Source organism: Bos javanicus, chromosome 8, assembly GCF_032452875.1.
Source record: "Bos javanicus breed banteng chromosome 8, ARS-OSU_banteng_1.0, whole genome shotgun sequence".
In the NCBI taxonomy this organism is placed as follows: Eukaryota; Metazoa; Chordata; class Mammalia; order Artiodactyla; family Bovidae; genus Bos; species Bos javanicus.
The window spans coordinates 31,630,402-31,647,332 of NC_083875.1; the positions used below are offsets into that span (position 1 = coordinate 31,630,402).

Sequence of the window (16,931 nt, forward strand, 5' to 3'; positions counted from 1 at the left end):
TTATGCTCTCTTAACCCCTAGGGTGTCACTGTAGGTATTACAGGTGCAGGGAATAGAACCAATGAGACTTTTTCTTTACTACATAAGAATTAATTTAATAAGGTAACTCTATTTTGTAAAGTCAACCAAACTTGTCATTAGACAAAAAGTCATATATTCATTTTTTTAGATTGGTATACAGATATCTTTGATAAAAGCAGTATAGAATTATGCATCTGATTTAAAAAATGTTATACAGGAAATGTATCATGAAAAGAAAATATGGAAAGGTATCACATGTTGCCTTTGCTATTCTGTGACTTTGTTAGTAGTCTCAATTTCCCTCTTTATACGTGTGTATAATTATAGGCCGTGTTGGAGGAGGGCTTGGCCAGCTAGATTGAGTGTACTGAGGAGCTGGCTTTTCCATTTGTTCTAACTGGGATTTCTCCCTTATAATTATTCATAGCAGTGTCTACACTGCACTGCCATCTCCTCAAGATGGCACCCAGACAGTTTACTGTCATTGTGCCTCGTTCCACAGCACTTTTGTCTCTGCGACAAAAGTTGGGTCTCTTATTGTGATAATGAGGAACCAGAGCTGGCCTGAGCCCTCATTCAGGTTTCAGTGCCTTGTCCCATATGTATGACGTGTGTAATTATGTTGAGCAGAAAGTGCTTCCACAAGGCTTGGGGTTTTTATGTTTATTAATCACTTCTTCATTTTATTAATAATAGTACCTCTTGAAATCTGCTATTAAATCAAATATTAATAAAAGTTTCTGAGTAACTTTTCAGTACAAAGCGCCATGCACTATAATTTTGGAAAAGTACGTACCATTATTCGCACATTACACATGAGGATACTGAGACACTTTGAACCAAAGTCTAGGATTAAAAGTCTGTAATTATTCCATTACAGCAATTTCTTCTGTGCTAGTACCTACCGTCTGGGAGATTTGAGTAAGGAATATACTTTTAAATTCAGGTCATCAGGTTTTGGGGGGAAAAAGGAAACATGTCTTTTCTTTACATAATGAACTTTATTGCTACTTAGTAGACAAAATCATATACATTTGATTTTTCTTAAACCACATAAAGGATTGAGCTGTAGAAATCTATTGCACATGAAAACTTGCAGCCTAAGTTATGTGCATTTTAAGAATTTTTATGGCACCTCAAAGTTGAGATTTTTGTGAGATTTTTCTCTATGGTTACCCTGAGAATAAATAACATGTTTATTTCTTTTAGAGTAATTTTTGTCTTTGAGGTCTAAAGGACATTAAATTTGAACATGGCTTAAAAAGCTCTTCTAATAGAAACCACTCTTAATACTTTATGATTTTAACATTTCAGAAAATTTCCATGTATCTGTACTTAGGATTGTATTAGTTTATACCTTTTTATTATTTATTTAGTTTAGAAATATACCTGGTATGTATAGTTGTATCAGCACAGTTGGATCTATCATAATATACTTAAGCACCTCTTATTCATGGAGAGGTATATTGTTTATAGTGGTTTGCTATTATAAATAACTGTGTTACATACCATTTTGTATATCTTTTATGGACCAAGACTTAAAACTTCTAAGTTTGCTGTAATAGTGTTGTTTGGATTTGAACTTTACTTATTACTCAGCACTAAACCTTGTATGTCACATTTTTCTCACTTGGAGTTTTAAATCTGATTAATTGCTCAGTCAGCTAGAGTGTTCTTTGAGTAAATTTCATAGGAAGAGAATGTGTTGGTAGACTTTCAGAAGCTTTTCTCTCTGAGAACCTTTTATGTTGCCTTTGCACACTTGGACAATTAGGCTGGTGATAACATAGACTTCACATAAAGAAGACCTGGGGGGATAGTCTTAAACAGCTTTTTAAAATTTGTCTTTAGATGTCTCTTTTATCTTCTATAGGAAAAGGTCTTCCTTTTCCCCTGGAGGAAATCTTGGTCAAGTTATTATTCTCAGAGTAAAATGTCCTATGGCCAATCAGGATCACCAAATACAGCTCTAATTTAGTAATTAAAGATTTCCCATCCTAAATGATATTCTAATTTCAACCCCCACCCTGGCCTAGCAGAAGCCTACTATGAACTGGTAGAGATAGAGAGTGCACTCCTAGTCTGTCTTCCATACCGAGCTTTTCTTTTCCTCCCTCCCCTTCTTGTTATGCCTGCTGACCCTTACCAGCGTGAAGGAAGAGAGTAAAAGACAGCAAGGCACTTCATCCCTGACTGGCACTTCCGTAACATGGTTTTTTGCTCTGTGAGCCTGGCTCATGCTTAAATGTGACAGTCACTTAGGGTTCCTTCTTGGGTTTCTGGGAGACTCTACTAGAGATATTTGACCGAGCGTTCCATGACAGATGGTGGATTTTTCATCTGACTGACTCTTCTTCCCTTTGGCTGCAGTTTCTCAACATTCTGCTCCATAAATTCTCATTTTTGGGCACCATCATTCCCTAGGGGTACTCTTGGGTAGGTTTCAAGGTGGCTTCAGCCTGGCTTTCTCGTGTGTGTGAGTGTGTGTATGCATGTGTCTGTGTGTGTGGCCCCCTTCTGATCTGTGCCCAGACAGAGTCAGGCTGTCAAACAGTTCTCGATAATAATAGCAGTTTTCTCTTGTTTCACTGTCAGAGCAGTTAAAGAGCCTCGCCCTTAACCTCCTGATAGAGCTAAACACAAGGTACTTACTGCATCCTTCCTTACAACATGTGACACAGCTCTTTGGACTTGTAGTCATAGGTTGAACATCTGTGTAGGGATTTATAGCACTCTTCTCTAAAAAAGCAAAGCAACCTCCTCTTACTTGCTGTTAAGTCACTTCAGTCGTGTCCGACTCTGTGCGACCCCATAGACGGAAGCCCTCCAGGCTCCCCTGTCCCTGGGATTCTCCAGGCAAGAACACTGGAGTGGACTGCCATTTCCTTCTCCAATGCATGAAAGTGAAAAGTGAAAGTTGCTTAGTCGTATCTGACTCTTAGCGACCCCATGGACTGCAGTCTACCAGGCTCCTCTGTCCATGGGATTTTCCAGGCAAGAGTACTGGAGTGGGATGCCATTGCCTTCTCCGACCTCCTCTTAAGTCTTTGTTAATCTCTAACAGCCCAGCCCTTTAATGTCCTAAATGTGTACAGATTATAATTCCAGACTGCTTAGATTTCTGCTTTGTGGTCTTCTCATAACACACTTTGGTATAAGATATAATTATAACATCTCATGCTATAATTGATGCTATCAGATGCTATCTTATGATACTATAGGATAACATCATAGCATCTCAACCATAATTTCCATTTTCATATATGTTACACTGAGTATAAAATTTTGGGTTCATAATTTCTTTCACAAGTTATCTGCTCACTCTGTTTCCTAGAAGGTAATAGGCTTTTTTCTTTTGAGTTTTGAAATCCAAGAATTTAATTAAGATTTGTCTGAGTGTTAGTCTTGTTTCTAGTTTTTCATATACCTCTGATTTATAGAGGCAGATTTCTTTATCTCCTCATAATTTCCTTGATTATTTTTCCTTAGTTATTTCCTTCTCCCATGTAATTTTTTGTAATTATATTGATTTTCTGCTGCTGCTGCTGCTGCTAAGTCGCCTCAGTCGTGTCCGACTCTGTGCGACCCTGTGGACTGCAGCCTACCAGGCTTTTCCATCCATGGGATTCTCCAGGCAAGAACACTGTAGTGGGTTGCCATTTCCTTCTAGATCAGCCTTAATATGTCTTCAGTCTTATTTCCCTGATCATTTTTATCTACCTGTTCTTATCCTCTGAAAACAGGAAAATTGCGTATTCCTGTCTTCCATTCCATGATTTTGTACAGTATGTAAAATGCTGTTGATGCCTTCATTGCAATAATTTTCTTTTTTCTTTTTTGGTAGATACTTGTTTCTTCTTTGTATGTATTCTCTCCACTTCCATAAATACAATGAAAAATGAATCTCTTTGAAAAGAAGCTTCAGAAAATATCATTCTGTTCCCTGCAGTGACAGTCTCATTGGAAGATATTTGTACTCACACTTCAGGGCACACATTTTCTTTCAGACTGTGGTATTCTATTCCTGTGACCTTTTTTTTCCCTCATAGATCTGTGAGAACTATGCTTGTGCAAAAGGGGGATGAGATGGATTTTTATATAAATAGTTCAGGAATTGCAAAGCAAGAAGGAAGGAGACAGTTTAAATTTGCAAGTCAGTTTCACTTGTAGATTGATAGACTGTAGAGGAAACCAGGAGAACAGGATGAAGAGCATGGTGTGTCTGTACTGACGGGTGGTTTTCTGTGCGTGTTGTGGACTTGGTTGGGGTCGTGTGTGGATGCATGTGTGTGCATAGTGTGACTTCATTGCGTGTATATGGTTCTGTGTGGCGTATGCTCCCAGCTTGGTGTGATGCCTGGCACTTGATTGGTTTTTGGAATCACCAGTTGAAGTGCACATGTACCTTCTGACTGGCTCCTGTTAATGAAAGACAGTTGTTGGATTTTACGGATGTTTCATCTGGCAGACCACACAAGATGTTCCCTCACATGTAGATGCAGCTGCCCTGCCTTCAATCTGGTCATATTCAGACCATTCCTCATAGAAGCTCCTCCAAGTTACTGGTATAAGGACTTGTCTTCTTCCATGGTTTCCAGTTTTGTTTTAGTGTTTTCTCTGTTGTTATATTTTAATTCGTCTTTCTAAAAGGGGATCAATAAGATAGAGATGGGAGGAAAGAGGAGAGAGTTAAACACCTATGTTAAAGTTGCCATTTAGTACAAAAGTATCATACAAAACTTAACTTGCAGAGTATCAAACTGATCATTTCAATCAGAGGTCTCGATTTTTTATTGAATATCCTCATTGTTTAAAAAAAAACAAACTATGTCAGTCTATCAAGCGATCAATCGATCTATAATCTATTCCTTTCTCCTTCCTTTTTTCTCCTATGTATTTATATATGCTATATGATATATAATGCATCTTGTTTTATATATTTATTATATATTATTTTATATACAGTTAATATATGAATTATATATATGTGTATATAGAACTAAATGAGATTTAAAAATATATTTAATTATGAATTTTATTACATTCTTCCAGAAACCTCTACAGTAAAGGTACTTCATCTTGGAGATCACTGATAAGAGGTCTTATTGTAGTTCTCATTCATTTGGTAAATATTTGAATGCCTACTATGGTCAGGACTGTGCTCAGAAAAGCATGATACTTGCATAGCCATTTTACAGCTATTTCACAATTCAAAAAGTGTATCAGTGACTTTGAATTTCAGCATTAATTGTATTGTACTACTTTTTCAACTTTCCAAATTTTTCCTTTTAAAATTTTATGTATTTTAAAAATTAAGCGTTATAACCTGCATTTATTTATTCAGAAATATAATTTGCTTCACAAGTAAATCTTTGCTATATGAGCCAGTTTCCCATTTGTGAATATCTACTCTGAAAACAGCACTGGTTTTGTTGTGTTTGTGTGTGTGTGTGTGTGTGTGGCCGCATGGCTTGTGGGTTGTGTTCCCCGCTCAGAGATGCCTGAACCTGGGCCATCAGCAGTGAGAACACAGAGTCCTAACCACTGGACCACCAGGAAATTCCCAGCATTTTGTTTTGCTGACACACAGAACCTGTCCTCTTGGAGGATGCAGTCATAGACCAAATAATGCTGGAAAACATAAAATTAAATTTCTGATAAATGCCATGAAGGAGAATTGGTAAAGGGGGCTTTAACTATAGTCATGGGCATCAATAGCTTAATTGTGGAAATAACTATTGAACTAAGCAGTTATGGGCTTTTTCCTCAGTGAATAAATTAGAAATAGTGTGGGCTGGAGAGGGCTGTCCAGAGAATCTAGACTGAGGGAACTGAATTTGCAAAGACCTCATGACTGGAAGGAGTGCTGCAAGTCAGAGAAAGGGAAAGGATCCTCTGGAGCTGGAGGGCAGAGAAATAGACAGGATGCTGCAGGACAAGGTCAATTATGCAAGGTGGGGTTGACACAGGCCATTCTAAGCCACACTGAGAATTGGGAGCACATCTTAAGGATTGTCCTATGTAAGGCGGGGTGGGGTGATAGGATCATATCTGTAGTTTGCAAAGATCATTGGGGCACCCTCAAGTGTTTTGTCATTTGTGAACAGGAAAAAGGGAAAATATTTTTTGAAGAGGCAAAGATATAAAAAAGGAAGGTAGTTTTGTTATCTTTCTTTGGAATTTGTCAGCACTCTCAGTGACCACTTTATTTACGATCATCTATACCTCTATGTCCTACCTTGTATTGGTTTCCAAGCTTGACTGTGTATTTGGATCTCTTGAACTTCCTGATGTTCAAGCTGTTTTTAGAAAAGGCAGAGGAACCAGAGATCAAATTGCCAACATCCACTGGATCATGGAAAAAGCAAGAGAGTTCCAGAAAAACATCTATTTCTGCTTTATTGACTATGCCAAAGACTTTGACTGTGTGGATCCCAATAAACTGTGGAAAATTCTGAAAGAGATGGGAATACCAGACCACCTGATCTGCCTCTTGAGAAATCTGTATGCAAATCAGGAAGCAACAGTTAGAACTGGACATGGAACAACAGACTGGTTCCAAATAGGAAAAGGAGTTCATCAAGGCTGTTTATTGTCACCCTGTTTATTTGACTTATATGCAGAGTACATCAGGAGAAACGCTGGACTGAAAGAAACACAAGCTGGAATCAAGATTGCCGGGAGAAATATCAATAAACCTCAGATATGCTGATGACACCACCCTTATGGCAGAAAGTGAAGAGGAACTCAAAAGCCTCTTGATGAAAGTGAAAGTGGAGAGTGAAAAAGTTGGCTTAAAGCTCAACATTCAGAAAACGAAGATCATGGCATCCGGTCCCATCACTTCATGGGAAATAGATGGGGAAACAGTGGAAACAGTGTCAGACTTTGTGTTTCTGGGCTCCAAAATCACTGCAGATTGGTGACTGCAGCCATGAAATTAAAAGATGCTTACTCCTTGGAAGGAAAGTTATGACCAACCTAGATAGCATATTCAAAAGCAGAGACATTACTTTGCCAACAAAGATTCGTCTAGTCAAGGCTATGGTTTTTCCTGTGGTCATGTATGGATGTGAGAGTTGGACTGTGAAGAAGGCTGAGCTCTGAAAAATTGATGCTTTTAAACTGTGGTGTTGGAGAAGACTCTTGAGAGTCCCTTGGACTGCAAGGAGATCCAACCAGTCCATTCTGAAGGAGATCAGCCCTGGGATTTTTTTGGAAGGAATGATGCTAAAGCTGAAACTCCAGTACTTTGGCCACCTCATGCAAAGAGTTGACTCATTGGAAAAGATTCTGATGCTGGGAGGGATTGGGGGCAGGAGGAGAAGGGGACAACAGAGGATGAGATGGCTGGATGGCACCACCGACTCGATGGACGTGAGTCTGAGTGAACTCCGGGAGTTGGTGATAGACAGGGAGGCCTGGCGTGCTGCTCTTCATGGGGTCGCAAAGAGTCGGACATGACTGAGCGAATGATCTGATCTGATCTGAGAAATATAGAAGAATATTTTAAGAGATAGAGAATCCTGGGCCTTACCCTGAGACCCGCTGGCTTATAATTTCTAGAAAAGGGACTCCATCACTTATATTAAAACAAATGAAACACCCCTGTGTGATTCCAGTGCATCTGAGCTAGTACTGGTCCCCAAACAGGTGTTAGCCCGTTCCCTAACTAGGGGAGTACTCATTCCTAATTCTGTTCTCACTGACCAGCAGTAACCACGTGTCTCATGGGTTGGTATCCTTTTATTTTTACCATGTCTTGTTCTAACCATACCATAGGTAGATGGCACAAACCTTCAGGGTTTTACCAATCAACAAGCAGTGGAGGTGTTGCGACACACGGGGCAGACTGTGCACCTGACGCTAATGAGAAGAACTAAGCAGGATGCTGAACTGGCGTCACGGGAGGACGTCACAAAAGACGCAGTTTTGTCTCCTGTTAATGCAAATGTTAGCAAAGGTGAGGACACGTGAGTCTGATTTTTCGGTTGGACTCATATCAGTTTTTTTCTAATTCTGAAATTATTTAAATAATATCTTTGTTGTGACTATTCATTAGGAACCAAGTAAAAAGGGATTTTAATACAATGGGGATTAACTGCAACCAGGGATTTGTCTGTTAACTGTAGAAACAGCTTCTGAATAAAGCAGGTTTCTGTCCTGTTTTCTCAGTTACCACTTCTCATTTAGAATCATGTACAGTCATTTCCCTTTCTGCTTTTGCCTTACTTTGGGGTGTCATTGATACATTTTCTCTTTAGGGGGAAGTTTGTTCTGCCTAGATTATGTATGTGAGCCCTGTAATGTTTCCAAATTGCCCAGCCTTTTCTCGAAGGAATCCACTTTAAGTCAGTGTCTAGGCTTGACTAGCTCGGTCAGTAGACCGTGAGACCCTCATTTCCACATTTAGAAATGTCATTCATAAGTGTTTGTACATGAACATCTCTGAAAATTACCAAAATTCCCACGTAGCCCTCTGATGTAAGCATTTATTCGTAGAAGTCAGGCTGCTGGTTTGAAAGTGTGTTTCATTTCTCAAACTGTTGACCATTTATTCCACACACTACTAATTGCAGACCAGGAAACAGGGAGGCAAATCCCAGGGGAATTTTATCACCTCTTTGTTCCATTAGCAGGAGAACTTTCCTGTAAGTACCTATGATTGTTGAAAACTTTAGATACAAAAAGTTAGCTCTCACCTAGGTGTTCAAGTAAAGTGGAGTTTGAAAAAGTCAAGTTGCTTGATTATATTACAGGCCCAAGTGCTAAAATCTTCTTATCTTTAAGATAATTATCAAGAAGATGAAGATTCTTTATCTCTGAGGAGAAACACCAGCATATTACCAATTGAAGAAGAAGGTAAACACATGGAGCCAGGTTATTATGATATTTATTACTTTTTTTAGAGAAATGACTTTTACAGATGTGGTTCAACCTCTATGGATATATTATAAATTATTAGAAAAATAGCTTTCAAAAAAGAGTGTTATATCCTTGTTTAGAGATGTGATTAAGTGCTCTAGTTGTTTAAAATTGTTTATTTATAACTGGCCGATTTTCTTGCTGAATCAGTCTTCTTCGTTTTTTAAAAACTAGAACCTTTAGAAATCATTCTGTTACCTACATAGTTTTATTTCATTCCCCTTATTTCTTAAGATAGAACCAATATGTCTCTTACTGAACAAGCAACAGTAAAGGGTTAAAGCATTTAAAAAATAAACATAAAAAATGAATCTTTAAAGTATAAACTCTTAAATGAAAGTATGACTATTTTGCAGGCTTTTTCTCCAAATTTTTTTCACACTGCTTAAAGAAATTTTAAGGCAGCATTGTTACACATAATTATGTCAACATGTTGCTGCCATCTTTCTGGGCTGGGTGGTCCATGCTTCCTTTACCTGTCATATTGCTTTAGGTGTTTGGCATACTAAATCCACTGAATGAAGCCCAAGACAGATTTCCTTATGGGAGTTCTGCCCTTCACTAAATAGTTACATCAAAGCACTGCAGTTCATTAAAATATTTGCTCCTTCATTGTTAAGTATTTTTCTTGCTGAAAATTGTGATTTAACTTTTTTGGTTTAAGTGAATATTTGTTTTCACAGTGATATCCCAAGAGTGAGTAGGATTCTCAGGTGTTAATCACAGTCTGCAATTTTTACACTAGTAAGTGTAGGAATTATTTAGGATAAAGTGAATATCACAAGAACTTTGTTGTTTAGTCGCTCTTTCATGTCCGACTCTGTGACCACATAGACTGTAGCACGCCAGTTTCCCTGTCCTTCACTATCTCTTGTAGTTTGCTCAAACTCATGTCCATTGAGTCGATGCCATCCAACCATCTCATCTTCTGTTGCCTCTTTATCATCCTGCCCCCAATCTTTCCCAGCATTAGGGTCTTTTCCAATGAGTTGGCCCTTTGCATCAGGTGGTCAAAGTATTGGAGCTTCAGCATCAGTCCTTCCAATGAATATTCAGGGTTAATTTCCTTTAGGATTGACTCGTTGCTGTCCAAGATACTCTCAAGAGTCTTCTCTAGCACCACAGTTTCTGGAAAAGGATAAAAAATGTTTCAAAGCATGAAACTCGAGATAGTAGATGGAGTGAGTGTAGTGGAGGGCCTTAAAGGCTCAACTGTCTGTTTTACTTCGGTGATGTGCGTTGAGAGTGAGAGGGTCTAGACTTGGGATCAGGAGTCCCACAATCTTTTTAAAATAAAGGAAAAAAATATCTAAATGATTCTAGTGCCTCTACTCAAGTGCTGGTCCTCAGACAAGGGATATGATATCGTTGCCTCTTCCACAGAAATTCAACTCATTGTGTGAACCTGGGCAAGTCATTTGACTTTTCAGTAACATCAGAATTGGACTTTCAGGTTTTTTTAAGTATGCCTGGAATCTCATCTTGGGGCATTTGGGGAAGGGGGAACATAGAGGGTTTTTGTGACTGTAGATTGATTGAATGAATACAAATCTTTTATTATTAGCTTACAGATTCCTACTTTCTTTATTCAGAATCTCACCCTCCTTGAATCACTGCTCACTTGCATAACCACTGCAGAATCAGAGAAATGGGTTATGGGAGGAGGTGGGACTGAACTGACCCTCCTGTTTTTAACTCTCATCAGGTTGAAAGGTTTCCTATAATTTGTGTTCACTCCTGCACATGTATCCTCTCAGCACTGAATATGCTTTTGAAGAGAAAAATACTTATTTTGGGCAGCTAGTCTCCAGATTTTTAAAGAAATACATAGTTTACTGTTTCTAGTTTCTCAAGGAGAAAGCTGAATATTATTAATTTAAAGCATAAAAAAACCTGACTAGGCCTGGAGTGAAAGCCCATTCATTCCACTAACAAGCAGGCAGTTAATGAGACATCTGAACTTTAGAATACTCTTTAAATTTGAGAATTGAATGCTAAAAGTGATGTTGAAAATCTAATTTAGGGAGTAGTGCCTTGTAAAGATTTTTTTAAAAGACAGCATTTATGAGTGAGAAATATGATGGCATAGGAAATCCTTGACTATGACTTGAAAATTATCCTCAACCAGTTTATTTTGTTTTAATTCAGTATTGTTTACATAATTATTTTGTGACTTTCTTCACAAAATAGATTTCACTTTCCTTTTTTTTTTTCAACCAATTAGTATGATTCCTCTTATAGGGTTTTAATTTAATCTACATTTCCCATTTGTTTCTTATTTTTTATTTATATTTTCTCATTGTACATGGAGTACATGGAGTTGCATATATTATTTGTTAATTTCTTTTGTTTGTTTTTTTCTGAGTCATAGCATGTTCCCTTCTGTACTGTGCAGAACCAAATGAAAATGAAAGAGATTAACATAGAAGGCAGCATAGTTTTTTAATAGGCACTAGAGGGCCATCAAGTGAATCCTAGAGCTACTTAGAGTCCTTATTCTTTCAAATAAAAGTTAGATAATATATGGATACTTTAATTGAAATACAGTTAAGACCTAAAAGATATCTCTTAAAAGAGAATAGTGTTGGAATATACAGTTCTAAAGTGAATTGTTAAAATGTGTAGAGAAATAAGAGTAAATCATATATTAGAAGAGTCAAACTTATTATTGTTATGTCGGTTCTTCCTCAGTTCTTGTGTCATTTCAACAAAAATTTGGTATGACGGACTAAAGGGTTTAGAACAACAGACAGTTACAGCTCAGTTCAGCTCAAGCAGACAGATCTTTTACAGACAGACACTCCGAAGACATGGGAGTAGGCCAACCCCAAAGGAGTTGTCATCCTCCTTCTGAGTCCTCTTGGTGTCCCCCTCTTTATACTTTCTGTCTCCTCCTTTTGGTTATGCCCTGTGCAAAATGCAAAATAGGGCTTGTACTCACCACTGGTTAGTGAAAGTGAATGCAAATGGGCACCCTCTCAAAACTTGTTGACAACTGCAAGTTATATAACAGCAGGATATGTTGTTTACGCCTTCCCATAATTCAGTCTTTTGTCAGATGTGTGTGTGTGTGTGTGTGTGTGTGTGTGTGTGTAGAGGATTTATGGACCCTTAGTGGGCTCCTTCCTAGCTACCTTAAGGTTTCCTGGAGGAGCCCCTGTGGTTAGTGTGCCTTGGGCGCATGTGCCCGAGTTGGACAAATCTGTGGTTATTTTGTAGCATATTTGTGAGCTCCCCTGGGTGTGTCTAGGATGGGCTTTAGAGATCAGCTTGCATCCTTTTCAGCCGGCCACCCTCATTGCTTATGCCTAACTTCCTACCTAACAGTATGACAGACAGGTTCTCATCCTGTGTCTCTGGTACAAAATATTGAAACATGGAGATTTTTGTAGTATGTCACTAATTGTGTCTACTCTTCCATTAGTGTCAGCTGAGAGAGAAGAAATAGAAGATGCTCAACAACAGGAAGCTGCCCTGCTGACCAAGTGGCAAAGGATTATGGGGATTAATTATGAAATTGTGGTACGTTAGCTTCCCCTCCCCAACTTCCTAACTTGTGAACTGTATTTAAGCGGGGAGTTTCTGACAGTAATAAAGGTGACTATTATAAATAGTCAAAGATGTCTATTGTAAATAGTCCTAGAGAAGTTGCAAACACCAGGGTTTTTTTCAAAGACCTATATGTGCTTATTCAGATATTAAAAAATTCAAATTGGAGAAAGTTGGATAGTAAATAACCAAGGTGCTAAAGTACATGGAATGGAAGTTTTAGAACTTATAATTCATCACTGTTTCTGGTTGTAGTGTATATTATATAGGTAAAAGGAAGAGTTTTTCTGATTCTCATTCCTGGCATTTATGGAAATAATCTGTATAGAATGACAGAATTTACTTGAAAATAAAACAAAAATCATCATGACTTAGTACAGAATTGTAAAAAGAACTTTTTCCTATTTACTCTTTATCATTCTTATGCTCTTACTCTTCTTGAGGGTTTTTAGTCTGCATACTTTTTTCATTTTACTTAGGCCATAGTGAACCATTTCATGTTTATTTAATGACTTGCATACCTATTGTAATCTGCTATTCTAAAAAGTGTTTTAATGAAGTGGACATTGATTATGAATCTTTAGGTATGTACCAGCAAATTTCAGGAATTTCAAAAGGAACAATAAAGTACTTGGTTAGGTAAAAATTTTGGTATTGCTTATGATGTTCAAGTAGCTCTAGATTAAAGGTGATAAAACCCAAGAGATAATTACATATAATATTAATAAAAATAACATTTACTGAGTACTTTGTGTCAAGCAGTATTCTCAGTGTTTCTTTTAATCCTCATTACAAAGTTTTTTTTTAATCAATTTGTATCAAATAAGATTTGAGTAAGTACAGCTGTGACTACCATTTTAAATTGAGTCAAGAAAGAATACAACAAAGTCCAGCTTAATTATGGTTAGTTTAGCATGAAACGAAAGTCGGAAGGCTCCTCTGTGGGGTGGGGTTAACATGGCTGGCACGCACAGCTGAGACTGCACTCCTTTGGGTCATTCTTGAGTGGTAAGAGGACGCTTTCACTAGCCACTCCTCACAGAGGTCAGAACGGAGAGTGGACTTTCAACTGCCCTTTGTCTACATGTTATTTTGGTGGCACTTCCAGTAATGTATCAAGGTTGAAAATTTATTATAAGTCAGAAAGGGCTAAGCTGTTTATAGGCCCTTATCAAACACAGGAAAATATGACAGGTCTGGATTTACAGTTGCTTCCTATGTAGTTACACTGCACAATTGAAGTAATAGGAGGAGTGGGGTAGTAGAGAGAAGCATTGATAGATGTATTTGGGGACATGGATGGCTGCATGGAGGAAGTGATAACCTAAATAAGGAATTGAAGGATTTTGTCAACAACAGATTTAAAACTCAGATAATGCAGCTTCCAGTATTAACTCTGTGCTCATTATCATTAAGATTTGAAAAAGATCTTTTATAATTAAACAGTATTTTTCTCAGTCTCTCTATCGCTCAGTTCCCTTAACTATAAAGGGGATAAAGCAGATCATCTTTAGTATACTTTCTGATTTTAATATTATAGTGATTGCACTGTCTGTAAAAATAGTGATTTCCTAATGTTCTTCGTTATTTAGAGTAACAGTAGAAAATAAAAAGTTTACTCTCCTGTTTTAAGCTTTGATTCACTTTTAAAGACAAGTGTTGTCCCCTTGATACAGTGTACGGTCCAGAGCCTGGGCCATGGGTTCAGACTGCTGAGGTTCAAAGCGCTTTTGTTAGCTGCGTGACTATTGAAACTGACCTCTCAGAACCTCATTTTTGCAAGTTTGGAAGCAGGGATAGACATTGTACCTATTTATGAAAAGTAAGTGAGATAATCTGCGTAATGGGATTAGTGTAGTCCTAGCACATGGAAGGTGGTAAGGGTGTGTCTCTCTGTGTGTGGTTTGAGCTCAGGCTTCTGGTTTTATCAGTGGTCCTCTGACCACCCTCCATCTGGTATCAGCATCTTCCATAACACAGAGTGTCTTGGAAGCTTGCACCTGGCTGCTTCCTCTTGGTTTGTGTTAGTTCAGGGAACTAATAGACATCAGTACTCTTTCCTAGGCAAAACGCTAAAGGTTTGCAGCTTTAAAATAAGGTTTTTGAAGGTTTTGTGAGAAATTTGACCTTCTGGGGGGTGAGCATAAAGTACATATACAGAAAAAGAAAAAAAATGAATATTAAAAATCGTGATGATATTTCTCCTTTCAGGTGGCTCATGTGAGCAAGTTCAGCGAGAACAGCGGGTTGGGAATAAGTCTGGAAGCAACAGTAGGCCATCATTTTATTCGATCTGTCCTCCCAGAAGGTCCTGTTGGACACAGTGGGAAGCTTTTCAGTGGAGATGAGCTGTTGGAAGTAAGCAAGCTATTCCATCTTCCCCTTCGTAAATAAAATTCTGAAAAGGCTGTGGGATGCTTAATGTGGTAAACAATTAAGTTCTTATTTTAAGTTCCTCCTCCAAAGGGTGCTTGAGAGAGATACACAAGTAAAACTTTACACAGAGCAGAAATTTCCAATCTGTATGTACATTGATCATCAGACCTAATTCCATGCATGGTTTTTGTTTGTTTTAGGTCCAAAGAATATAAAAACTGTCTTTACATTTTTTTAAACATTCAAATTTTAGAATAGGTAATATATTCACATTTCATAATCACATATAAGACAAAAATATACTCCAGTGAGAAGTGTTTTTTTTCTGTCCCAACCCTTCATTAGGTGTAACTGCTTATTATTGGTTCTATGCAATCTTCCAGATATTTTTAATGAATATGTATGAAATTTGAACTTATTAATTTATCCTACTTTTAAAAGGTATTAGTATATAATAAAATACATGCCATTTTTTATCTTGAATTTTTTCATTTAATGGTAATATATCATTTTAAAACAAGCTTTATTCTTTAGGAATAATTTTATTAAATCTCCCTTTCCAAACTATTACACAGGCATATGAAACATGGGTGAAAGCTAGTGATCTTTCTGTGACTACTTTAGAAAGTCTAGTTCCAATAAGAGTGTAGTGTTGTATGTAAATTATTTTAGGCAACACTACTACAGATCCGGACATAGTTCTGAGCGTAGTATAGCTATGATCATCCCTTGAGTACAATTTATATTAATGTCATAAAAATTGCTTTGAAGTGTTAGGAAGTGTTCTTTCTTGGTCAACTTTTCTTTTTGCACAGGTGAATGGCATAACTCTACTTGGGGAGAATCACCAGGACGTGGTGACTATTTTAAAAGAGCTGCCTATAGAGGTGACAATGGTGTGCTGTCGTCGAACAGTACCACCTACTGCCCCGTCAGAGTTGGAGAGCCTGGACTTATGTGACATTGAACTAACAGAAAAGGTATCAGACACGCAGATACAGGAGACTAATCTGAATGTATAATGGGAAGGCTATATGGCATTTAAAAATCTTTAAGCCTTTTTTTCTCTTACTTGGTACTGATTTCCTCACAAATCCTGTGGCGTATAGGATAGATCTTGGAGTCAGATAGACATAGGTTTGAATCAGGCTTGACCCTTACTCTCTCTGTGACCATGGGCAAGTCACTTCATCTTTCTGAATCTCACTTTTCTTGAGGTAAAGTGTCAGTCATTAGGTATTATTGCAAAATAGGTGCTTCTATAATTTATTTATAGTATTCCTATGAAATAGACACTTGTCCCCCTTAACAGAGGGAAAATTGAAATATGAAAGTAGTAAATATATAGTACATATCTAGTCAAAGATACTTTGGGTGATAAGAATAAACGTGAACGTGAAGTCGCTCAGTCGTGCCCGACTCTTTGCGACCCCATGGACTGTAGCCTACCAGGCTCCTCTGTCCATGGGATTTTCCAGGCAATAGTACTGGAGTGGATTGCCATTTCCTTCTCCAAGGGATCTTCCCAACCGAGGGATCGAACCCGGGTCTCCCGCATCGTAGACAGACACTTTACCGTCTGAGCCACCAGGGAAGTCCTCATAAAACCTAGCCAGGCCTAATTCCATGGCCCTGGCCCTAGCCCTTGCCCTCGGCAGTGGTTCACACCCTGAAGAGTGGCTTCTCTCTGGATCCTAATAAATCCACCTCTTATCACTTTGTCTCTCAATGAATTTTTGCAATGAGACATCAGAGCCTGAGTTTCATTCGTTTTGGCCGAGCTTGAGTCCCGGGAGAGAGCTGAAGGACAGGAGGAAAAAGCAGTGGGAAAAACGTGCCAAGGAATCCCCTTCATAGCCCACCGGAAGATTTGCTAAATATCTGACCGGTGCTCACAGTTTCATTGGTCTGACCCTTGGCACAGAGAAGAGAAAGGACAGAAGAACCCCCACTGGCTTGGGTAACAGCTACTGGGGCTCAGCAGATAGCACCTTTGGGACATGCTGCGGAGTAGGCTCTCCAGAGTCCCTCAGTTGTGCCCCTGCCGCCCGCCTGTTCGC

At 38.3% G+C, this 16,931-nt stretch overlaps 1 protein-coding gene across 14 annotated transcripts in view; it reads left to right on the forward strand.

Annotated features, from left to right (window-relative positions):
- The window catches only part of MPDZ (multiple PDZ domain crumbs cell polarity complex component), a 175,301-nt gene that overhangs the window by 65,412 nt on the left and 92,958 nt on the right, over positions 1-16,931 (forward strand). For 11 of the 14 annotated variants that reach the window (XM_061425279.1, XM_061425282.1, XM_061425285.1 and 8 more), the window contains 5 exons: positions 7,804-7,984; positions 8,812-8,901; positions 12,371-12,468; positions 14,707-14,853; positions 15,687-15,851. In XM_061425279.1, coding sequence (XP_061281263.1) covers positions 7,804-7,984; positions 8,812-8,901; positions 12,371-12,468; positions 14,707-14,853; positions 15,687-15,851 — 681 coding nt within the window. The remainder of the gene's footprint in view (positions 1-7,803; positions 7,985-8,811; positions 8,902-12,370; positions 12,469-14,706; positions 14,854-15,686; positions 15,852-16,931) is intronic. The other 3 variants (XM_061425290.1, XM_061425281.1, XM_061425284.1) reach the window with 2 other exon arrangements.